This window comes from Rissa tridactyla, chromosome 27, assembly GCF_028500815.1.
Source record: "Rissa tridactyla isolate bRisTri1 chromosome 27, bRisTri1.patW.cur.20221130, whole genome shotgun sequence".
In the NCBI taxonomy this organism is placed as follows: Eukaryota; Metazoa; Chordata; class Aves; order Charadriiformes; family Laridae; genus Rissa; species Rissa tridactyla.
The window spans coordinates 710,944-735,413 of record NC_071492.1 but is presented as its reverse complement, the minus strand read 5'-3'; the positions used below and the strand labels follow the sequence as shown (position 1 = coordinate 735,413).

At 61.5% G+C, this 24,470-nt stretch overlaps 2 protein-coding genes and 1 long non-coding RNA gene across 3 annotated transcripts in view; all 3 read right to left on the bottom strand.

Annotated features, from left to right (window-relative positions):
• Positions 1–24,470, bottom strand: part of LOC128901596 (butyrophilin subfamily 1 member A1-like) — a gene marked incomplete at its 3' end in the record, with an annotated part of 35,195 nt that overhangs the window by 4,824 nt on the left and 5,901 nt on the right. The window contains exon 2 of the mRNA XM_054183668.1: positions 603–950. Within this exon, the coding sequence (XP_054039643.1) occupies positions 603–950 (348 nt within the window). The remainder of the gene's footprint in view (positions 1–602; positions 951–24,470) is intronic.
• Positions 6,265–23,691, bottom strand: LOC128901673 (butyrophilin subfamily 3 member A2-like). The gene is made up of 5 exons (XM_054183800.1): positions 23,537–23,691; positions 22,713–23,060; positions 7,600–7,881; positions 6,857–6,961; positions 6,265–6,558 (listed from the first exon to the last, which is right to left on the bottom strand). Exons 1-5 carry the CDS (start codon positions 23,607–23,609, stop codon positions 6,314–6,316), a joined length of 1,053 nt encoding a protein of 350 aa, XP_054039775.1. The 5' UTR covers positions 23,610–23,691; the 3' UTR covers positions 6,265–6,313.
• LOC128901720 (uncharacterized) lies at positions 11,543–12,845 on the bottom strand. The gene is made up of 3 exons (XR_008463503.1): positions 12,788–12,845; positions 12,119–12,151; positions 11,543–11,621 (listed from the first exon to the last, which is right to left on the bottom strand). It is a non-coding gene; the product is annotated as an uncharacterized LOC128901720 (long non-coding RNA).

Here is a 24,470-nt window from a genome sequence, read left to right as displayed (position 1 = left end):
TCACACCACCCAAACCACCCCAACGTGTGCAGGAACCGGAGAGCATTGATGCCCAATGACCCCACATTGCCCATAAAACAGCCCGGCAGAGGAGGACCCAGAGGCCGAGCAAGGTCTCTGCCCTCTCCCGGCCTTGTCCAAGAAGCCCTGAGGCTTCCAGACGAGGCGCCAGGTCTCCTCCGGCACAAACGGCAAAGGCAAAGCAAGGATCCAGCTGGTGGGACCTGGGAAGAGGGCTCTTCCCAACGCCAGGCACAGCGGTAGCTCCCATCCTGGGCTCACTTGGCAGCCCAGGCCCTGAGCCCAAGCAGCTGCTCAGCAGCTTCTCCCCTGTGCCCTCACAACACCTCGAGGACACCACAGAGACACAAAGCCACCTCGTTTGTGCCACTCTGCCCCCAAAAACACCTCCAGCACCATGTCTGTGCTCCTTCCTGGGCAGGCACGGATGAGAAGGGTCCCCTTCAACCCGCCCTCTGTCAAGGTCTATTGGCCTTTGGCATTGGATGGATGGACATGAGGGTGGGACAGAGGTCTGGGAGGGACACACCAACCCAGGGACACCTGAACCACCCCCAGGAAACACCACACCACCCACAAACCTGCCACCTCCAGGTCCACTGTAGCTTCTCCATAAGAGGCAGCATCTCTCACAGTGCAGACGTACTGGCCATCATCAGAGGGTCTCACCCCAGCGAGTCGCAAGTCCAGGGTCCCACCGGAGAGACCATCTCTGACCAACTCTGTCCTTCCAATGTATTCCTGTATCTGTGCCCCGACCAGGTCCTCTCCATTTCGGTAGAGATGCACGATTTCAGAGAACTGGTGCCGGATCCACCTGATCTCCAAGCTCCGAGCGTCTGTGCGTGGGGACAAGTGACACGGCAGCACGACATCCTGCCCCACGGTGGCAAGGAGAGGTCGATTTGGTCCCACCACTCTGAACTCAGCTTGGGGATGGAGAAGGACACAGAGAGACGGAGATTGTGCCCACGTTAATTCGGGGCGTTGCATGGCAAGGGGCGAGCGTGGCGTGAGCAGTGCCCGCTCCATCCCGCGGGCGTCGCTTTGCCCTCCCCGTGCTCCAAAGAGCCTGGAGAAACTGGAGAGGGAGTGGGAGGACTCCAAGGAGAAGGAGGTTCCCTGGGAGTGGGAACTGCTCCAGAAAGTCACCCCCACCCCCGAAAATAGCCCCCAGCCCGGCCAGCCCTGGGAGAAGGGACAAACGCTTTAGGGGAGCACTGCGGGACGGGACTGAAGGTGTCCCAGGGCAAGGGACGTGGGGGTGGCACCAAGAGCCCAAGGGAAAGTGAAACCCATCCGCGGCCCAGCTCTGGGCTCAGCTCCTCCTGCCCCACGGCACCTCCCCTGCCCCACATCTGCCCCCCGCAGCGGGCTCAGCGCCCCCAGCCCTGCAGGATCCCTACCTGATCCCAGGCGGAGCAGGTGGAGAGTCAGGAAATAACTCAGGAGGCCCCTGGGGCTGGCGGGGAACCCCATCTGCGGGCGCAGCTGGAGAAGAGGGTGGGAAGGGAGGCAGAGGGAGGGCAAGGGGGGGTTACAGCCGCCGGGGAGGGGATGGGGAAGAAGGGCTGCACCCGCCCCCAGGGAGGCTCCAGAAATCCCACCAAACCCCCCGCACCCTGCCGTCGGGAGGAACCGTCGGTCGAGGGCAGGACGGGCCCACATCGCGGCTCCCGCTGCAGCCCCTGCTCTGCCCCACTGCCCTTCCCCAGCATTTGCGCTGAACCCCTTTCAAGACTTTAAATTAATTAGAGATTCTAAATCCCCTGCAAAAAGAAAAATCACTCACCCGACGTGTACAAGTTGCACCCAACATCTCCAACCTTTTTCTAGTTGCCGGGTGCAGAATTATGGACTTCGGAATGACTTCAAGGTCCACCACCCCCCTCCCACGCCTTGAGCTGAGGTTCCTCACCCAGCGCTGATCCCCGTCAGCGGGGTTAGAGTCATAAAATAAACCTCCAAGCTCAAAATGCCAAAGAGAAACCATCACCCTCCCCGTTCCTGGGTGGGAGGTGGTGGAGGTGTCTTTTCCCAGGGCTGCACCTCTCCTGGCAGCCTGTGCTGGGGCAGAGACCTCGGCGAGGTTTTGCATCCATAAAGAAGCATTTCCTTTCCCGAAAGGGGATGATTTTCTTTCCTACGGCCATTGTCGCTGAAGGAATCTATTTTGTTTTCCTGCTCAGCATCTCTCCTTTCGCTCTCTGGCCTGCCCCACCTCCGGAGCAAACCCCAGACCACACCATGATGGTGGTTCACCCGCACCGGTTCCGCTCTCTCTCTCTCTCTGGAGGTTTTTTGCGTTCTTTCAGGACATTTGTCTGTTGGGGAGTAAAACGCGGCAGCCCATCAGCCTCAGGAATCCAAAAAAAAAAAAAAAAAGGAAAAAAAAAAAAGAAGGAAACCATGAAAAGATGGGCATTTGGGTGCGAGCAGGTTAAACCCAGCTTCGTCGTGATTTTTGGAGATGGTGGAGGAGCCCAGCAGTGTCCCTGCAGCCCTACAAGAGCAAGGAGCTTGTGGGGAGCGAGGGACACGCGGACAAGAAGGGTTTGGGGGGGGCTTCAAGTGTCAGGACACCTCAGCTGTGCCCTGTCCCTCTGCCCTGTCAATTTGGGGACCTCACATCCCCTGGGAGGACGTGTCCCCTGCTGTCCCCGATGTCCCACCCTCATCCATACTCAAAATATCGGTTATGGGGGGCCGTAGCCATAGCAGGGGGTGGGTAGGGGGGTGCTGAGGGGGGTCATACCCAACTCTGGGGGGCCTGGGGACGGTCCCCAGCCCTGGGGAGGGGCACCGGGGTGCCCGTCCCCAGTTCAACACCCAACCCCGGAGCAGCAGCAGCCATCAATATTGTGAAATATCCGTCTGAAACAAGCCCAGCTTGGAAAACGCCTCCCACGTTCAGAAGTTTCCTCTTCTGCTGCACCTGAAGCCGCTCTGGGACAAAGACGCTTTCGCGCACAGAGCCAAAATCCCCCAAATAAGCAAAGAGCCGCTGCCGCCTTCACCCAACGCCCAACTGGGAAGGGAACTGGGTGCGGAAAACCCTTCTCTGCAGTAAAGGATGACGTGGTTTAGGAGGATGCTCCCAGAAGTGGGGCACCCCGGGGACAAGGCTCATGCCCCACTGGGGACTCCCCAGCACGGAGACTGGTGGGTGCCTGCAAATCCTCTTGGCGGGCAGCAAGGAACCAGGACAAAAACCCCCCGGAACCATCACAGCCAGGCTCCGTGTTCACCAACAAATCTTTATTGACACCAACCCTGCTGTGCCGGAGCAGGACACGCTGCGTGTAAGGGGAAGAAGAGCCCAAACCCACGGCTCAGCACCCAGAAAACGTCCCCAAAATCCCACCCAGCCAAAAACTGGTGTTTGTGAGGCCAGACAGCGTCCGAGGCAGCCCCCGTCCCCTGCCCCTCACTCCCCCTCTGCTCCCTGGGCTGGGGCACAGGGATGGACGTCTCCCGCGGGATCCAGGAGAGGAGAGCGGGGAGTCTCTGGAGAAGGGCAGGGGCTGCCGGCGGCCGGGGAGGGGAGGGAAGGGGGCATGAGGGTCTGGGGGGCGCTGCCCCTCAGGCACAGCTGGGTTTTCTCTGTTTCTACCCAAAACCAGGGGCGCAGGGTCTCCCCTTTGAACGGGGCTGGTGGGAACGTGAAGATCTCGACCCCGGTGTCGGCATGGAGGAAAGTCACCAGCCCGCGGGCGCAGTCCAGACAGACCCAGATCCTGCTGGGGAGCGGGGACCGGGGGAGGAGGGTGGGAGGAGAGGTGAGAGACACGAAACGCCCTAAATGGTGCTGCACTGCCCAGATCCCTCCTTCAGGGCTCCAGTCCGAGAACCTCTTCCTCTGCACAGACTCCTTGGCCACCCCAATGCCCCACCACGAGTCACCTCCCACCTCCCCCTCCACCTCCACCTCCCAGCAGTGCCTCCCCTCCCGGAACCCCTCCCGGCCCAGCACGCAGGATGAATACATAAATCTCTCCGGGATGTCGGGCAGGACCCGCCCTTCTCTTTGCCACCTCACGCGCCTCAAATCCTCTGACAGGACGAGTTGGGAATGAGCCGTGTTCGGATCCAGGGTCACCACATCTGCAGGGGACAGGAGGAGCCGCAGCATCAGAGCTCATTCCCCGGGCAGGTTTCACCCCCTCGGGGACAGGACCTGCCCCGCGGGGCAGGAGACTGGGCATCTCCTTCCTCCTCTCCATCCCCACCGTGGGGCCGGCCCCAGCACGGCCACGGCCGAGCTCGGTCCCGTGGGAAGAGGCACCGGTGGGGCTGCAGCCCGCGCAGGGAGGAGCAGGACGGGGAGGCAGGGGCTGGGCTGGGCAGCGCACGGGGTCTCAGGGGGTGGTGGCTCCTCTGGGGCCCAAGGGGGTGACTCAGAATGGGGCGAAACGGCAAGAAAACGGGGCGAGATACAGCCCAGTGCCATGGTCTGGGGGGGTCTGAGTCACCAACACGACCCAGGATGGCCAGTCCCCCTTCAGTGGCCACCCAGTGCCTTCACTGGCCACCCAGTTACACCTCCCGCAGAGGGAAAGGGAGGAGAACCACCCGTAAAAATACAGTAAAATACGCAATTACCTGGATTTTCAGGAAGCAGGAACTTTCTCCACGCTACAAGGAGGGACAAGAGCAAGGTCACGTCCCACGGCCGGTCCCCAGGGAGTCGGGGCAGGGGAGAGGGTCCATCCCTGGGCCGGTGTCCCCTGGCCGCCCACCCTCCCGGGCATGTCCCCTGGGGGTTTGCTCAGATCCAGGGGATGGAGGATGGAGGGGACGGACACAGCGGGAAAGGGCCGAGCAGAGAGCGCCCAGGAGAGGACACCGAGCCAAGAGGAGATCACGGAGACTCACCCAACCGTGCAGCTTGTTCCTCTGGAATGGAAAAAAAGAAGCGGTGAGTGATGAGAGGGGACGGCTTCTCATCCCATGGCTGCTCCTTTAGGAGCGCACAGAGCTGGAGGAGAGCTCAGAGAGTTTGGGGAGTGGGAAAAGACCACAAAACCCTGTGAATGGCCCCCTCCAGCCAGGTCACGTCCCACGGCCGGTCCCCAGGGAGTCTGGCCAAGGGAGAGGGTCCATCCCTGGGCTGGTGTCCCCAAACTGCCCACCCTCCCAGGCACATCCCCTTGGGGTTTCTGCGGAGCCAGGGGATGGAGGGATGGAGGGGACGAGGAAGCGGGGGAAGGGCTGAGCACAGAGCACCCGGGAGAGGACACCGAGGCAGGAGGAGATCACGGAGACTCACTCAATGCTTTGCCTCGTACCCCTGGAAAGGATAAAGAAAGTCAATCAGTGATGAGAGGGGACAGCTTCTCGTCCCATGGCTGCTCCTACAGGAGCAGGCAGAGCCGTTCTGTTTGGGGAGGGGGAAAAGACCCCTTGGCTCCCGGGGGGGCTCCCTCCAGCCTGGTTATGTCCCACGGATGGTGGCCAGTGGGTCTGGGCAGGGGAGAGGGTCCATCCCTGGGCTGGTGTCCCCCAGCTGCCCACCCTCCCGGGCACATCCCCTTTGGGTTTCCCCACCCCCAGGGGATGGAGGGATGGAGGGGACGGGCAAAGGGGGAAAGGGCCGAGCACAGAGCACCCGGGAGAGGACACCGAGGCAGGAGGAGATCACGGAGACTCACCCAACCGTGCAGCTTGTTCCTCTGGAATGGAAAAAAAGAAGCGCTGAGTGATGAGAGGGGACGGCTTCTCATCCCATGGCTGCTCCTTTAGGAGCGCACAGAGCTCGAGGAGAGCTCAGAGAGTTTGGGGAGTGGGAAAAGACCCCCACACCCTGTGAATGGCCCCCTCCAGCCAGGTCATGTCCCACGGCTGGTCCCCAGGGACTCGGGGCAGGGGAGAGGGTCCATCCCTGGGCTGGTGTCCCCCGGCCGCCCACCCTCCCGGGCATGTCCCCTGGGGGTTTGCTCAGATCCAGGGGATGGAGGGGATGGAGGGGAAGGAAACAGCGGGAAAGGGCAGAGCAGAGAGCGCCCGGGAGAGGACAACGAGGCAAGAGGAGATCACGGAGACTCACCCAACCGTGCAGCTTGTTCCTCTGGAAGGGAAAAAAAGAAGCGATGAGTGATGAGAGGGGACGGCTTCTCATCCCATGGCTGTTCCTGCAGCAGCAGGCAGAGCTGGCGAGACTCCAAACTCCTTGTGTTTGGGGAGTGGGAAAAGACCGTGTGGGTCCCAGAGCAGGTTCCCTGCCTCCCTTTTCCCCCAGCCACCCCTCCCAGGCACCCTGCATTGAAGCCTGACTTGAGCAGAGATTTAAGGCTCAGCCTGATTTAAGCTGACTGATTACGGGTCCCCACTTCTCCCCATGACTTAGGTCACCTCCTGGGCCCCGTTCCCAGACCCAGTGCTCTCCAGTCCCCTTCTGGGCTCCATCAACCCAGACCAACGACCACAGGGCGATCAAGAGCCGCCCAGAGCCACGTCCCTCCCAGGGGGCTCCTTTCTCAGGAGGCTTCGCTGGTGGCAGGGGCCAGAAGGACTCACCCAGCGCTCTGGACAGCCCCACTGCAAAGCAAAGGCAGAGGAAGAGGAGGTCAGGAGAGCAGCTGCTTCATCGGCGCTAACATCTCACCAGAGACTCTTGCACCGTCCCACCAGCCAGGTGCTCTGGCCACGCTCCCTGGCCTCCCACCCACGCCCCGGGTCCTTGTCCCCATCCCTCCTGTGCCCAAAGAGCTTCTTTAATGAAGGCAAAACACCTTTTGACACGACTGTCATCCCCTTCTACGTACGTCCATGGGCCAGGGCTCGGCCTCGCTCCACCCCGATCCCCTCCATTCCATCCCCCCCGTGACAAACTCACCTTTCCTTCGCCAGAGATAAACATTGAGACCAAATGACAACACTGAAAGCACGAGGGAGACACCCAGAGCTGCCATCCAGTGATGGGCGTTGTGGAAAAAGGGAGCTGAGAAACAAAAACACAGCAGGAAAAGGGCTCACTTTGCACTCCTGTGTAGGAGGAAAATGAAAGGGAGAGAGAAAAACTCCAAGTTCTAACTCATCGTCAGGGTTTTGGCTGGGATGGAATGAACAAGTGGACGTCATCGCTTGCAGCTATTGAGGGATGGGATGTTTTGGATTTGGGATGAGAAGCAGCGATGGGAGCGCACTGATGGTTTTGGGTGTCGCTGGGCAGTCGAGGAATGGTCTGCTCCTCACACCACCCCACCAGCGAGTGGGCTTGGCGGGGGCGCAAACAGTTGGGACAAAACCCGTTACTCTTCCCATTCTTGATCCCATCCCAACGGTGGGGAATGAGCGAGGGGCTGCGCGGTGCCGGCTCTGGGCTGGGATTACACCACCCCACTCCTAAAGCCTTGTGCTGGGAGGCCCGGGCTCAAGGGGACATCGTCCTCTCCAGCCCACGGCCATGCCAATGCTGCCCTGAAGCCCGCCAGGCTCAGGTTATCTCCTGCGCTAAAGCTCACCTGCGGGTGCATCCCCTCCCATTCCCCCACCCCCCGCACGTTTCTCCAGCCCCCCGAGATCAAACCGCCCCCGCCCCCAAGTGCAGCCAACCCCAGCCCCGCTGCCATCCTGCACCTGAGATGTGCAGGGACGACGCCTGCTCCTGCTCCAGGCGGCTGTTCCTCACCACGCACGACAAGTTCCCATCGCCCTTCCCGCTCACCACGACGACATCTTGGATCTCAAACAGGCCCCTCTCGTCAGAGGAACGTCTCTGGGAGACCGAGGGCAGACGCTGCCCGTTGGCAGCCTTCCACAGCACCTGCGGTTGCGGGTACCAGCCGGCCGATCCACACACCACCCGGATGCCTCCGTCCTGGTGAGCCTCCAGAGAGAGGAGAGGGACGGAGCCCATGGCTGGGGGAAGAGCCCGCCGTTGGGCTGAGTTAGGGATGGACTCGGCTCAAAGTCAAAGACCCAACCCCGTACCAGACACATCCCATTGTCCCGAGGGGGCTGTGGGACCACGCACGTGCTCCTCACACCACCCAAACCACCCCAACGTGTGCAGGAACCGGAGAGCATTGATGCCCAATGACCCCACATCGCCCATAAAACAGCCCGGCAGAGGAGGACCCAGAGGCCGAGCAAGGTCTCTGCCCTCTCCCGGCCTTGTCCAAGAAGCCCTGAGGCTTCCAGACGAGGCGCCAGGTCTCCTCCGGCACAAACGGCAAAGGCAAAGCAAGGATCCAGCTGGTGGGACCTGGGAAGAGGGCTCTTCCCAACGCCAGGCACAGCGATAGCTCCCATCCTGGGCTCGCTTGGCAGCCCAGGCCCTGAGCCCAAGCAGCTGCTCAGCAGCTTCTCCCCTGTGCCCTCACAACACCTCGAGGACACCACAGAGACACAAAGCCACCTCGTTTGTGCCACTCTGCCCCCAAAAACACCAAGTCGATCTGGTCCCACCACTCTGAACTCAGCTTGGGGACGGAGAAGGACACAGAGAGATGGAGATTGCGCCCACGTTAATTCGGGGCGTTGCATGGCAAGGGGCGAGCGTGGCGTGAGCGGTGCCCGCTCCATCCCCCGGGCGTCGCTGTTCCCCCATCTGTGCTCCAAAGAGCCTGGAGAACCTGGAGAGGGAGTGGGAGGACTCCAAGGAGAAGGAGGTTCCCTGGGAGTGGGATCCTGCTCCAGAAAGTCACCCCCAACCCCGAAAATAGCCCCCAGCCCGGCCAGCCCTGGGAGAAGGGACAAACGCTTTAGGGGAGCACTGCGGGACGGGACTGAAGGTGTCCCAGGGCAAGGGACGTGGGGGTGGCATCAAGAGCCCAAGGGAAAGTGAAACCCATCCGCGGCCGAGCTCTGGGCTCAGCTCCTCCTGCCCCACGGCACCTCCCCTGCCCCACATCTGCCCCCCGCAGCGGGCTCAGCGCCCCCAGCCCTGCAGGATCCCTACCTGATCCCAGGCGGAGCAGGTGGAGAGTCAGGAAATAACTCAGGAGGCCCCTGGGGCTGGCGGGGAACCCCATCTGCGGGCGCAGCTGGAGAAGAGGGTGGGAAGGGAGGCAGAGGGAGGGCAAGGGGGGGTTAGAGCCGCCGGGGAGGGGATGGGGAAGAAGGGCTGCACCCGCCCCCAGGGAGGCTCCAGAAATCCCACCAAACCCCCCGCACCCTGCCGTCGGGAGGAACCGTTGGTCGAGGGCAGGACGGGCCCACATCGCGGCTCCCGCTGCAGCCCCTGCTCTGCCCCACTGCCCTTCCCCAGCATTTGCGCTGAACCCCTTTCAAGACTTTAAATTAATTAGAGATTCTAAATCCCCTGCAAAAAGAAAAATCACTCACCCGACGTGTACAAGTTGCACCCAACATCTCCAACCTTTTTCTAGTTTCCGGGTGCAGAATTATGGACTTCGGAATGACTTCAAGGTCCACCACCCCCCTCCCACGCCTTGAGCTGAGGTTCCTCACCCAGCGCTGATCCCCGTCAGCGGGGTTAGAGTCATAAAATAAACCTCCAAGCTCAAAATGCCAAAGAGAAACCATCACCCTCCCCGTTCCTGGGTGGGAGGTGGTGGAGGTGTCTTTTCCCAGGGCTGCACCTCTCCTGGCAGCCTGTGCTGGGGCAGAGACCTCGGCGAGGTTTTGCATCCATAAAGAAGCATTTCCTTTCCCGAAAGGGGATGATTTTCTTTCCTACGGCCATTGTCGCTGAAGGAATCTATTTTGTTTTCCTGCTCAGCATCTCTCCTTTCGCTCTCTGGCCTGCCCCACCTCCGGAGCAAACCCCAGACCACACCATGATGGTGGTTCACCCGCACCGGTTCCGCTCTCTCTCTCTCTCTGGAGGTTTTTTGCGTTCTTTCAGGACATTTGTCTGTTGGGGAGTAAAACGCGGCAGCCCATCAGCCTCAGGAATCCAAAAAAAAAAAAAAAAAGGAAAAAAAAAAAAGAAGGAAACCATGAAAAGATGGGCATTTGGGTGCGAGCAGGTTAAACCGAGCTTCGTCGTGATTTTTGGAGATGGTGGAGGAGCCCAGCAGTGTCCCTGCAGCCCTACAAGAGCAAGGAGCTTGTGGGGAGCGAGGGACACGCGGACAAGAAGGGTTTGGGGGGGGCTTCAAGTGTCAGGACACCTCAGCTGTGCCCTGTCCCTCTGCCCTGTCAATTTGGGGACCTCACATCCCCTGGGAGGACGTGTCCCCTCCTGTCCCCGATGTCCCACCATCATCCATACTCAAAATATTGGGGGTGGGGGGCCGTAGCCATAGCAGGGGGTGGGTAGGGGGGTGCTGAGGGGGGTCATACCCAACTCTGGGGGGCCTGGGGACGGTCCCCAGCCCTGGGGAGGGGCACCGGGGTGCCCGTCCCCAGTTCAACACCCAACCCCGGAGCAGCAGCAGCCATCAATATTGTGAAATATCCGTCTGAAACAAGCCCAGCTTGGAAAACGCCTCCCACGTTCAGAAGTTTCCTCTTCTGCTGCACCTGAAGCCGCTCTGGGACAAAGACGCTTTCGCGCACAGAGCCAAAATCCCCCAAATAAGCAAAGAGCCGCTGCCGCCTTCACCCAATGCCCAACTGGGAAGGGAACTGGGTGCGGAAAACCCTTCTCTGCAGTAAAGGATGACGTGGTTTAGGAGGATGCTCCCAGAAGTGGGGCACCCCGGGGACAAGGCTCATGCCCCACTGGGGACTCCCCAGCACGGAGACTGGTGGGTGCCTGCAAATCCTCTTGGCGGGCAGCAAGGAACCAGGACAAAAACCCCCCGGAACCATCACAGCCAGGCTCCGTGTTCACCAACAAATCTTTATTGACACCAACCCTGCTGTGCCGGAGCAGGACACGCTGCGTGTAAGGGGAAGAAGAGCCCAAACCCACGGCTCAGCACCCAGAAAACGTCCCCAAAATCTCACCCAGCCAAAAACTGGTGTTTGTGAGGCCAGACAGCGTCCGAGGCAGCCCCCGTCCCCTGCCCCTCACTCCCCCTCTGCTCCCTGGGCTGGGGCACAGGGATGGACGTCTCCCGCGGGATCCAGGAGAGGAGAGCGGGGAGTCTCTGGAGAAGGGCAGGGGCTGCCGGCGGCCGGGGAGGGGAGGGAAGGGGGCATGAGGGTCTGGGGGGCGCTGCCCCTCAGGCACAGCTGGGTTTTCTCTGTTTCTACCCAAAACAAGGGGCGCAGGGTCTCCCCTTTGAACGAGGCTGGTGGGAACGTGAAGATCTCGACCCCGGTGTCGGCATGGAGGAAAGTCACCAGCCCCTGTGTGCAGTCCAGACAGACCCAGATCCTGCTGGGGAGCGGGGACCGGGGGAGGAAGGTGCGAGGAGAGGTGAGAGACACAAACTGTCCATAGCAGTGCTGCACTGCCCAGATCCCTCCTTCAGGGCTCATGACCGTGCTCCCCTTCCTCTCCACAGACTCCCTGGCCACCCCAACACCCCACCATGAGTCACCTCCCACCTCCCCCTCCACCTCCACCTCCCAGCAGTGTCTCCCCTCCCGGAACCCCTCCCGGCCCAAAACGCAGCAATAATAGGTAAATCTCTCTGGGAGGTTGGGCAGGTCCTGCCGTTCTCTTTGCCACCTCACACGCCTCCGATCGTCCGACAGGACGAGTTGGGAATGAGCCGTGTTTGGATCCAGGGTCACCACGTCTGCAGGGGACAGGAGGAGCCGCAGCATCAGAGCTCAGTCCCCGGGCAGGTTTCACCCCCTCGGGGACAGGACCTGCCCCGCGGGGCAGGAGACTGGGCATCTCCTTCCTCCTCTCCATCCCCACCGTGGGGCCGGCCCCAGCACGGCCACGGCCGAGCTCGGTCCCGTGGGAAGAGGCACCGGTGGGGCTGCAGCCCGCGCAGGGAGGAGCAGGACGGGGAGGCAGGGGCTGGGCTGGGCAGCGCACGGGGTCTCAGGGGGTGGTGGCTCCTCTGGGGCCCAAGGGGGTGACTCAGAATGGGGCGAAACGGCAAGAAAACGGGGCGAGATACAGCCCAGTGCCATGGTCTGGGGGGGTCTGAGTCACCAATACGACCTGGGATGGCCAGTCCCCCTTCAGTGGCCACCCAGCGCCTTCACTGGCCACCCAGTTACACCTCCCGCAGAGGGAAAGGGAGGAGAACCACCCATAAAATACAGTAAAATACGCAATTACCTGGATTTTCAGGAAGCAGGAACTTTCTCCACGCTACAAGGAGGGACAAGAGCAAGGTCACGTCCCACGGCCGGTCCCCAGGGACTCGGGGCAGGGGAGAGGGTCCATCCCTGGGCTGGTGTCCCCCGGCCGCCCACCCTCCCGGGCATGTCCCCTGGGGGTTTGCTCAGATCCAGGGGATGGAGGGGATGGAGGGGACGGACACAGCGGGAAAGGGCCGAGCAGAGAGCACCCGGGAGAGGACACCGAGGCAAGAGGAGATCACGGAGACTCACCCAACCGTGCAGCTTGTTCCTCTGGAATGGAAAAAAAGAAGCGATGAGTGATGAGAGGGGACGGCTTCTCATCCCATGGCTGCTCCTTTAGGAGCGCACAGAGCTCGAGGAGAGCTCAGAGAGTTTGGGGAGTGGGAAAAGACCCCCACACCCTGTGAATGGCCCCCTCCAGCCAGGTCATGTCCCACGGCCGGTCCCCAGGGAGTCTGGCCAAGGGAGAGGGTCCATTGCTGGGCTGGTGTCCCCCAGCTGCCCACCCTCCCAGGCACATCCCCTTGGGGTTTCCCCACACCCAGGGGATGGAGGGATGGAGGGGACGGGCAACGTGGGAAAGGGCCGAGCACAGAGCGCCCGGGAGAGGACACCGAGGCAGGAGGAGATCACGGAGACTCACCCAGTGCCGCGTCTCGTTCCTCTGGAAAGGATAAAGAAAGTCAATCAGTGATGAGAGGGGACAGCTTCTCATTCCAGAACTGCACCCGCAGGAGTTGGCAGAGCCCTTCTGTTTGGGGAGGGGGAAAAGACCCCTTGGCTCCCGGGGGGGCTCCCTCCAGCCTGGTTATGTCCCACGGATGGTGGCCAGTGGGTCTGGGCAGGGGAGAGGGTCCATCCCTGGGCTGGTGTCCCCCAGCTGCCCACCCTCCCAGGCACATCCCCTTGGGGTTTCCCCACCCCCAGGGGATGGAGGGATGGAGGGGACGGGCAAAGGGGGAAAGGGCCGAGCACAGAGCACCCGGGAGAGGACACCGAGCCAAGAGGAGATCACGGAGACTCACCCAACCGTGCAGCTTGTTCCTCTGGAATGGAAAAAAAGAAGCGATGAGTGATGAGAGGGGACGGCTTCTCATCCCATGGATGCTCCTTTAGGAGCGCACAGAGCTCAGGGAGAGCTCAGAGAGTTTGGGGAGTGGGAAAAGACCACAAAACCCTGTGAATGGCCCCCTCCAGCCAGGTCATGTCCCACGGCCGGTCCCCAGGGACTCGGGGCAGGGGAGAGGGTCCATCCCTGGGCTGGTGTCCCCAGGCCGCCCACCCTCCCGGGCATGTCCCCTGGGGGTTTGCTCAGATCCAGGGGATGGAGGGGATGGAGGGGACGGACACAGCGGGAAAGGGCCGAGCAGAGAGCGCCCGGGAGAGGACACCGAGCTAAGAGGAGATCACGGAGACTCACCCAACCGTGCAGCTTGTTCCTCTGGAATGGAAAAAAAGAAGCGATGAGTGATGAGAGGGGACGGCTTCTCATCCCATGGCTGCTCCTTGAGGAGCGCACAGAGCTCGAGGAGAGCTCAGAGAGTTTGGGGAGTGGGAAAAGACCCCCACACCCTGTGAATGGCCCCCTCCAGCCAGGTCACGTCCCACGGCCGGTCCCCAGGGACTCTGGCCAAGGGAGAGGGTCCATCCCAGGGCTGGTGTCCCCCCGCTGCCCACCCTCCCAGGCACATCCCCTTGGGGTTTCTGCGGAGCCAGGGGACGGAGGGATGGAGGGGACGAGGAAGCGTGGGAAGGGCTGAGCACAGAGCACCCGGGAGAGGACACCGAGGCAGGAGGAGATCACGGAGACTCACCCAGTGCCGCGTCTCGTTCCTCTGGAAAGGATAAAGAAAGTCAATCAGTGATGAGAGGGGACAGCTTCTCATCCCACAACTGCACCCGCAGGAGCAGGCAGAGCCCTTCTGTTTGGGGAGGGGGAAAAGAGCCCTTGGCTCCCGGGGGGGCTCCCTCCAGCCAGGTCATGTCCCACGGCTGGTCCCCAGGGACTCTGGCCAAGGGAGAGGGTCCATCCCTGGGCTGGTGTCCCCCCGCTGCCCACCTTCCCAGGCACCTCCCCTTGGGGTTTCTGCGGAGCCAGGGGATGGAGGGATGGAGGGGATGAGGAAGGGGGGAAAGGGCTGAGCACAGAGCACCCGGGAGAGGACACCGAGGCAGGAGGAGATCACAGAGACTCACTCAGTGCTGTGTTTTGTACCCCTGGAAAGGATAAAGAAAGTCAATCAGTGATGAGAGGGGACAGCTTCTCGTCCCATGGCTGCTCCTACAGGAGGAGGCAGAGCCGTTCTGTTTGGGGAGGGGGAAAAGACCCCTTGGCTCCCGGGGGGGCTCCCTCCAGCCTGGTTATGTCCCATGGATTGTGGCCAGAGGGTCTGGGCAGGGGAGAGGGTCCATCCCTGGGCTGGTGTCCCCCAGCTGCCCACCCTCCCAGGCACATCCCCTTGGGGTTTCCCCACACCCAGGGGATGGAGGGATGGAGGGGACGAGCAAAGGGGGAAAGGGCCGAGCACAGAGCACCGGGAGAGGACACCGAGGCAGGAGGAGATCACGGAGACTCACAAAACAAAGCAGCTTGTTCCTCTGGAATGGAAAAAAAGAAGCGCTGAGTGATGAGAGGGGACGGCTTCTCATCCCATGGCTGCTCCTTTAGGAGCGCACAGAGCTGGAGGAGAGCTCAGAGAGTTTGTGGAGTGGGAAAAGACCCCCACACCCTGTGAATGTCCATCTCCAGCCAGGTCATGTCCCATGGCCGGTCCCCAGGGAGTCTGGCCAAGGGAGAGGGTCCATCCCAGGGCTGGTGTCCCCCCGCTGCCCACCCTCCCAGGCACATCCCCTTGGGGTTTCTGCGGAGCCAGGGGATGGAGGGATCGAGGGGACGAGGAAGCGGGGGAAGGGCTGAGCACAGAGCACCCGGGAGAGGACACCGAGGCAGGAGGAGATCACGGAGACTCACCCAGTGCTGTGTCTTGTACCCCTGGAAAGGATAAAGAAAGTCAATCAGTGATGAGAGGGGACAGCTTCTCATCCCACAACTGCACCCGCAGGAGTTGGCAGAGCCCTTCTGTTTGGGGAGGGGGAAAAGAGCCCTTGGCTCCCGGGGGGGCTCCCTCCAGCCTGGTTATGTCCCATGGATGGTGGCCAGTGGGTCTGGGCAGGGGAGAGGGTCCATCCCTGGGCTGGTGTCCCCCAGCTGCCCACCCTTCCAGGCACATCCCCTTGGGGTTTCCCCACCCCCAGGGGATGGAGGGATGGAGGGGACGGGCACAGGGGGACAGGGCCGAGCACAGAGCACCCGGGAGAGGACACCGAGCCAAGAGGAGATCATGGAGACTCACCCAACCGTGCAGCTTGATCCTCTGGAAGGGAAAAAAAGAAGCGCTGAGTGATGAGAGGGGACGGCTTCTCATCCCATGGCTGCTCCTTTAGGAGCGCACAGAGCTCGAGGAGAGCTCAGGGAGTCTGGGGAGTGGGAAAAGACCCCCACACCCTGTGAATGGCCCCCTCCAGCCAGGTCATGTCCCACGGCCGGTCCCCAGGGACTCTGGCCAAGGGAGAGGGTCCATCCCAGGGCTGCTGTCCCCCAGCTGCCCACCCTCCCAGGCACATCCCCTTGGGGTTTCTGCGGAGCCAGGGGATGGAGGGATGGAGGGGACGAGGAAGTGGGGGAAGGGCTGAGCACAGAGCGCCCGGGAGAGGACACCGAGGCAGGAGGAGATCACGGAGACTCACCCAGTGCCGCGTCTCGTTCCTCTGGAAAGGATAAAGAAAGTCAATCAGTGATGAGAGGGGACAGCTTCTCATCCCACAACTGCACCCGCAGGAGTTGGCAGAGCCCTTCTGTTTGGGGAGGGGGAAAAGAGCCCTTGGCTCCCGGGGGGGCTCCCTCCAGCCTGGTTATGTCCCATGGATGGTGGCCAGTGGGTCTGGGCAGGGGAGAGGGTCCATCCCTGGGCTGGTGTCCCCCAGCTGCCCACCCTCCCAGGCACATCCCCTTGGGGTTTCCCCACCGCCAGGGGATGGAGGGATGGAGGGGACGGGCAAAGGGGGAAAGGGCCGAGCACAGAGCACCCGGGAGAGGACACCGAGGCAGGAGGAGATCACGGAGACTCACCCAACCGTGCAGCTTGTTCCTCTGGAATGGAAAAAAAGAAGCGATGAGTGATGAGAGGGGACGGCTTCTCATCCCATGGCTGCTCCTTTAGGAGCGCACAGAGCTGGAGGAGAGCTCAGAGAGTTTGGGGACTGGGAAAAGACCACAAAACCCTGTGAATGGCCCCCTCCAGCCAGGTCATGTCCCACGGCCGGTCCCCAGGGAGTCTGGCCAAGGGAGAGGGTCCATCCCTGGGCTGGTGTCCCCCCGCTGCCCACCCTCCCAGGCACCTCCCCTTGGGATTTCTGCGGAGCCAGGGGATGGAGGGATGGAGGAGACGAGGAAGTGGGGGAAGGGCTGAGCACAGAGCACCCGGGAGAGGACACCGAGGCAGGAGGAGATCACGGAGACTCACTCAGTGCTTTGTTTTGTACCCCTGGAAAGGATAAAGAAAGTCAATCAGTGATGAGAGGGGACAGCTTCTCATCCCACAACTGCACCCGCAGGAGTTGGCAGAGCCCTTCTGTTTGGGGAGGGGGAAAAGAGCCCTTGGCTCCCGGGGGGGCTCCCTCCAGCCTGGTTATGTCCCACGGATGGTGGCCAGTGGGTCTGGGCAGGGGAGAGGGTCCATCCCTGGGCTGGTGTCCCCCAGCTGCCCACCCTCCCAGGCACATCCCCTTGGGGTTTCCCCACCCCCAGGGGATGGAGGGATGGAGGGGACGGGCAAAGGGGGAAAGGGCCGAGCACAGAGCACCCAGGAGAGGACACCGAGCCAAGAGGAGATCACGGAGACTCACCCAACTGTGCAGCTTGTTCCTCTGGAATGGAAAATAAGAAGCGATGAGTGATGAGAGGGGACGGCTTCTCATCCCATGGCTGCTCCTTTAGGAGCGCACAGAGCTGGAGGAGAGCTCAGAGAGTTTGGGGAGTGGGAAAAGACCCCTACACCCTGTGAGTGTCCACCTCCAGCCAGGTCATGTCCCACGGCCGGTCCCCAGGGAGTCTGGCCAAGGGAGAGGGTCCATCCCTGGGCTGGTGTCCCCCAGCTGCCCACCCTCCCAGGCACATCCCCTTGGGGTTTCCCCACCCCCAGGGGATGGAGGGATGGAGGGGACGGGCAAAGGGGGAAAGGGCCGAGCACAGAGCTCCCAGGAGAGGACACCGAGGCAAGAGGAGATCACGGAGACTCACCCAACCGTGCAGCTTGTTCCTCTGGAATGGAAAAAAAGAAGCCATGAGTGATGAGAGGGGACGGCTTCTCATCCCATGGCTGCTCCTTTAGGAGCGCACAGAGCTCGAGGAGAGCTCAGAGAGTTTGGGGATTGGGAAAAGACCACAAAACCCTGTGAATGGCCCCCTCCAGCCAGGTCATGTCCCATGGCCGGTCCCCAGGGAGTCTGGCCAAGGGAGAGTGTCCATCCCTGGGCTGGTGTCCCCCAGCTGCCCACCCTCCCAGGCACATCCCCTTGGGGTTTCCCCACACCCAGGGGATGGAGGGATGGAGGGGACGGGCAAAGGGGGAAAGGGCCGAGCAGAGAGCTCCCGGGAGAGGACACCGAGCCAAGAGGAGATCACGGAGACTCACCCAACCGTGCAGCTTGTTTCTCTGGAAGGGAAAATAAGAAGTGATGAGTGATGAGAGGGGACGGCTTCTCATCCCATGGCTGCTCCTTTAGGAGCGCACAGAGCTCGAGGAGAGCTCAGAGAGTTTGGGGAGTGGGAAAAGACCACAAAACCCTGTGAATGGCCCCCTCCAGCCAGGTCATGTCCCACAGCCCGTCCCCAGGGAGTCTGGCCAAGGGAGAGGGTCCATCCCTGGGCTGGTGTCCCCCAGCTGCCCACCCTCCCAGGCACCTCCCCTTGGGATTTCTGCGGAGTCAGGGGATGGAGGGATGGAGGAGACGAGGAAGCGGGGGAAGGGCTGAGCACAGAGCACCCGGGAGAGGACACCGAGCCAAGAGGAGATCACGGAGACTCACTCAGTGCTTTGTTTTGTACCCCTGGAAAGGATAAAGAAAGTCAATCAGTGATGAGAGGGGACAGCTTCTCATCCCACAACTGCACCCGCAGGAGTTGGCAGAGCCCTTCTGTTTGGGGAGGGGGAAAAGAGCCCTTGGCTCCCGGGGGGGCTCCCTCCAGCCTGGTTATGTCCCACGGATGGTGGCCAGTGGGTCTGGGCAGGGGAGAGGGTCCATCCCTGGGCTGGTGTCCCCCAGCTGCCCACCCTCCCAGGCACATCCCCTTGGGGTTTCCCCACCGCCAGGGGATGGAGGGATGGAGGGGACGGGCAAAGGGGGAAAGGGCCGAGCAGAGAGCACCCGGGAGAGGACACCGAGCCAAGAGGAGATCACGGAGACTCACCCAACCGTGCAGCTTGTTTCTCTGGAATGGAAAATAAGAAGTGATGAGTGATGAGAGGGGACAGCTTCTCATCCCATGGCTGCTCCTTTAGGAGCGCACAGAGCTGGAGGAGAGCTCAGAGAGTTTGGGGAGTGGGAAAAGACCACAAAACCCTGTGAATGGCCCCCTCCAGCCAGGTCATGTCCCACGGCCGGTCCCCAGGGAGTCTGGCCAAGGGAGAGGGTCCATCCCTGGGCTGCTGTCCCCCCGCTGCCCACCCTCCCAGGCACCTCCCCTTGGGATTTCTGCGGAGCCAGGGGATGGAGGGATGGAGGAGACGAGGAAGTGGGGGAAGGGCTGAGCACAGAGCACCCGGGAGAGGACACCGAGGCAGGAGGAGATCACGGAGACTCACTCAGTGCTTTGTTTTGTACCCCTGGAAAGGATAAAGAAAGTCAATCAGTGATGAGAGGGGACAGCTTCTCATCCCACAACTGCACCCGCAGGAGTTGGCAGAGCCCTTCTGTTTGGGGAGGGGGAAAAGAGCCCTTGGCTCCCGGGGGGGCTCCCTCCAGCCTGGTTATGTCCCACGGATGGTGGCCAGTGGGTCTGGGCAGGGGAGAGGGTCCATCCCTGGGCTGGTGTCCCCCAGCTGCCCACCCTCCCAGGCACATCCCCTTGGGGTTTCCCCACCCCCAGGGGATGGAGGGATGGAGGGGACGGGCAAAGGGGGAAAGGGCCGAGCACAGAGCACCCAGGAGAGGACACCGAGCCAAGAGGAGATCACGGAGACTCACCCAACCGTGCAGCTTGTTCCTCTGGAATGGAAAAAAAGAAGCGATGAATGATGAGAGGGGACGGCTTCTCATCCCATGGCTGCTCCTTTAGGAGCGCACAGAGCTCGATGAGAGCTCAGAGAGTTTGGGGAGTGGGAAAAGACCCCTACACCCTGTGAGTGTCCACCTCCAGCCAGGTCATGTCCCACGGCCTGTCCCCAGGGAGTCTGGCCAAGGGAGAGGGTCCATCCCTGGGCTGGTGTCCCCCAGCTGCCCACCCTCCCAGGCACATCCCCTTGGGGTTTCCCCACCCCCAGGGGATGGAGGGATGGAGGGGACGGGCAAAGGGGGAAAGGGCCGAGCACAGAGCTCCCAGGAGAGGACACCGAGGCAAGAGGAGATCACGGAGACTCACCCAACCGTGCAGCTTGTTCCTCTGGAATGGAAAAAAAGAAGCCATGAGTGATGAGAGGGGACGGCTTCTCATCCCATGGCTGCTCCTTTAGGAGCGCACAGAGCTCGAGGAGAGCTCAGAGAGTTTGGGGAGTGGGAAAAGACCACAAAACCCTGTGAATGGCCCCCTCCAACCAGGTCATGTCCCATGGCCGGTCCCCAGGGAGTCTGGCCAAGGGAGAGGGTCCATCCCTGGGCTGGTGTCCCCCAGTTGCCCACCCTCCCAGGCACATCCCCTTGGGGTTTCCCCACACCCAGGGGATGGAGGGATGGAGGGGACGGGCAAAGGGGGAAAGGGCCGAGCAGAGAGCTCCCGGGAGAGGACACCGAGCCAAGAGGAGATCACGGAGACTCACCCAACCGTGCAGCTTGTTCCTCTGGAATGGAAAAAAAGAAACGATGAGTGATGAGAGGGGACGGCTTCTCATCCCATGGCTGTTCCTGCAGCAGCAGGCAGAGCTGGCGAGACCCCAAACTCCTTGTGTTTTTGGAGTGGGAAAAGACCGTGTGGGTCCCAGAGCAGGTTCCCTGCCTCCCTTCTCCCCCAGCCACCCCTCCCAGGCAACCTGCATTGAAGCCTGACTTGAGCAGAGATTTAAGGCTCAGCCTGATTTAAGCTGACTGATTACGGGTCCCCACTTCTCCCCATGACTTAGGTCACCTCCTGGGCCCCGTTCCCAGACCCAGTGCTCTCCAGTCCCCTTCTGGGCTCCATCAACCCAGACCAATGACCACAGGGCGATCAAGAGCCACCCAGAGCCACGTCCCTCCCAGGGGGCTCCTTTCTCAGGAGGCTTCGCTGGTGGCAGGGGCCAGAAGGACTCACCCAGCGCTCTGGACAGCACCACTGCAAAGCAAAGGCAGAGGAAGAGGAGGTCAGGAGAGCAGCTGCTTCATCGGCGCTAACATCTCACCAGAGACTCTTGCACCGTCCCACCAGCCAGGTGCTCTGGCCACGCTCCCTGGCCTCCCACCCACGCCCCGGGTCCTTGTCCCCATCCCTCCTGTGCCCAAAGAGCTTCTTTAATGAAGGCAAAACACCTTTTGACACGACTGTCATCCCCTTCTACGTACGTCCATGGGCCAGGGCTCGGCCTTGCTCCACCCCGATCCCCTCCATTCCATCCCCCCCGTGACAAACTCACCTTTCCTTCGCCAGAGATAAACATTGAGACCAAATGACAACACTGAAAGCACGAGGGAGACACCCAGAGCTGCCATCCAAGGACGGGCGTTGTGGAAAAAGGGAGCTGAGAAACAAAAACACAGCAGGAAAAGGGCTCACTTTGCACTCCTGTGTAGGAGGAAAATGAAAGGGAGAGAGAAAAACTCCAAGTTCTAACTCATCGTCAGGGTTTTGGCTGGGATGGAATGAACAAGTGGACGTCATCGCTTGCAGCTATTGAGGGATGGGATGTTTTGGATTTGGGATGAGGAGCAGCGATGGGAGCGCACTGATGGTTTTGGGTGTCGCTGGGCAGTCGAGGAATGGTCTGCTCCTCACACCGCCCCACCAGCGAGTGGGCTTGGGGGCGCAAACAGCTGGGACGAAACCTGTTACTCTTCCCATTCTCGATCCCATCCCAACGGTGGGGAATGAGCGAGGGGCTGCGCGGTGCCGGCTCTGGGCTGGGATTACACCACCCCACTCCTAAAGCCTTGTGCTGGGAGCCCCGGGCTCAAGGGGACATCGTCCTCTCCAGCCCACGGCCATGCCAATGCTCCCCTGAAGCCCACCAGGCTCAGGTTATCTCCTGCGCTAAAGCTCACCTGCGGGTGCATCCCCTCCCATTCCCCCACCCCCCGCACGTTTCTCCAGCCCCCCGAGATCAAACCGCCCCCGCCCCCAAGTGCAGCCAACCCCAGCCCCGCTGCCATCCTGCACCTGAGATGTGCAGGGACGACGCCTGCTCCTGCTCCAGGCGGCTGTTCCTCACCACGCACGACAAGTTCCCATCGCCCTTCCCGCTCACCACGACGACATCTTGGATCTCAAACAGGCCCCTCTCGTCAGAGGAACGTCTCTGGGAGACCGAGGGCAGACGCTGCCCGTTGGCAGCCTTCCACAGCACCTGCGGTTGCGGGTACCAGCCGGCCGATCCACACACCACCCGGATGCCTCCGTCCTGGTGAGCCTCCAGAGAGAGGAGAGGGACGGAGCCCGTGGCTGGGTGAAGAGCCCGCCGTTGGGCTGAGTTAGGGATGGACTCGGCTCATAGGCAAAGACCCAACCCCGTACCAGACACATCCCATTGTCCCGAGGGGGCTGTGGGACCGCACACGTGCTCCTCACACCACCCAAACCACCCCAACGTGTGCAGGAACCGGAGAGCATTGATGCCCAATGACCCCACATCGCCCATAAAACAGCCCGGCAGAGGAGGACCCAGAGGCCGAGCAAGGTCTCTGCCCTCTCCCGGCCTTGTCCAAGAAGCCCTGAGGCTTCCAGACGAGGCGCCAGGTCTCCTCCGGCACAAACGGCAAAGGCAAAGCAAGGATCCAGCTGGTGGGACCTGGGAAGAGGGCTCTTCCCAACGCCAGGCACAGTGGTAGCTCCCATCCTGGGCTCGCTTGGCAGCCCAGGCCCTGAGCCCAAGCAGCTGCTCAGCAGCTTCTCCCCTGTGCCCTCACAACACCTCGAGGACACCACAGAGACACAAAGCCACCTCGTTTGTGCCACTCTGCCCCCAAAAACACCTCCAGCACCATGTCTGTGCTCCATCCTGGGCAGGCACGGATGAGAAGGGTCCCCTTCAACCCACCCTCTGTCAAGGTCTATTGGCCTTTGGCATTGGATGGATGGACGTGAGGGTGGGACAGAGGTCTGGGAGGGACACACCGACCCAGGGACACCTGAACCACCCCCAGGAAACACCGCATCAGCCACAAACCTGCCACCTCCAGCTCCACCATGGCTTCTCCATAAGTGGTAGCATTTTGCACGGTGCAGACGTACTGGCCATCATCAGAGGGTCTCACCCCAGCGAGTCGCAAGTCCAGGGTCCCACCGGAGAGACCATCTCTGACCAACTCTGTCCTTCCAATGTATTCCTGTATCTGTGCCCCGACCAGGTCCTCTCCATTTCGGTAGAGATGCACGATTTCAGAGAACTGGTGCCGGATCCACCTGATCTCCAAGCTCCGAGCGTCTGTGCGTGGGGACAAGTGACACGGCAGCACGACATCCTGCCCCACGGTGGCAAGGAGAGGTCGGTCTGGTCCCACCACTCTGAACTCAGCTTGGGGACGGAGAAGGACACAGAGAGATGGAGATTGCGCCCACGTTAATTCGGGGCGTTGCATGGCAAGGGGCGAGCGTGGCGTGAGCAGTGGCCGCTCCATCCCGCGGGCGTCGCTTTGCCCTCCCTGTGCTCCAAAGAGCCTGGAGAAACTGGAGAGGGAGTGGGAGGACTCCAAGGAGAAGGAGGTTCCCTGGGAGTGGGAACTGCTCCAGAAAGTCAACCCAACCCCGAAAATAGCCCCCAGCCCGGCCAGCCCTGGGAGAAGGGACAAACGCTTTAGGGGAGCACTGCGGGACGGGACTGAAGGTGTCCCAGGGCAAGGGACGTGGGGGTGGCATCAAGAGCCCAAGGGAAAGTGAAACCCATCCGCGGCCGAGCTCTGGGCTCAGCTCCTCCTGCCCCACGGCACCTCCCCTGCCCCACATCTGCCCCCCGCAGCGGGCTCAGTGCCCCCAGCCCTGCAGGATCCCTACCTGATCCCAGGCGGAGCAGGTGGAGAGTCAGGAAATAACTCAGGAGGCCCCTGGGGCTGGCGGGGAACCCCATCTGCGGGCGCAGCTGGAGAAGAGGGTGGGAAGGGAGGCAGAGGGAGGGCAAGGGGGGGTTACAGCCGCCGGGGAGGGGATGGGGAAGAAGGGCTGCACCGGCCCCCAGGGAGGCTCCAGAAATCCCACCAAACCCCCCGCACCCTGCCGTCGGGAGGAACCGTCGGTCGAGGGCAGGACGGGCCCACGCCGCGGCTCCCGCTGCAGCCCCTGCTCTGCCCCACTGCCCTTCCCCAGCATTTGCGCTGAACCCCTTTCAAGACGTTAAATTAATTAGAGATTCTAAATCCCCTGCAAAAAGAAAAATCACTCACCCGACGTGTACAAGTTGCACCCAACATCTCCAACCTTTTTCTAGTTGCCGGGTGCAGAATTATGGACTTCGGAATGACTTCAAGGTCCACCACCCCCCTCCCACGCCTTGAGCTGAGGTTCCTCACCCAGCGCTGATCCCCGTCAGCGGGGTTAGAGTCATAAAATAAACCTCCAAGCTCAAAATGCCAAAGAGAAACCATCACCCTCCCCGTTCCTGGGTGGGAGGTGGTGGAGGTGTCTTTTCCCAGGGCTGCACCTCTCCTGGCAGCCTGTGCTGGGGCAGAGACCTCGGCGAGGTTTTGCATCCATAAAGAAGCATTTCCTTTCCCGAAAGGGGATGATTTTCTTTCCTATGGCCATTGTCGCTGAAGGAATCTATTTTGTTTTCCTGCTCATCATCTCTCCTTTCGCTCTCTGGCCTGCCCCACCTCCGGAGCAAACCCCAGACCACACCATGATGGTGGTTCACCCGCACCGGTTCCGCTCTCTCTCTCTCTCTGGAGGTTTTTTGCGTTCTTTCAGGACATTTGTCTGTTGGGGAGTAAAA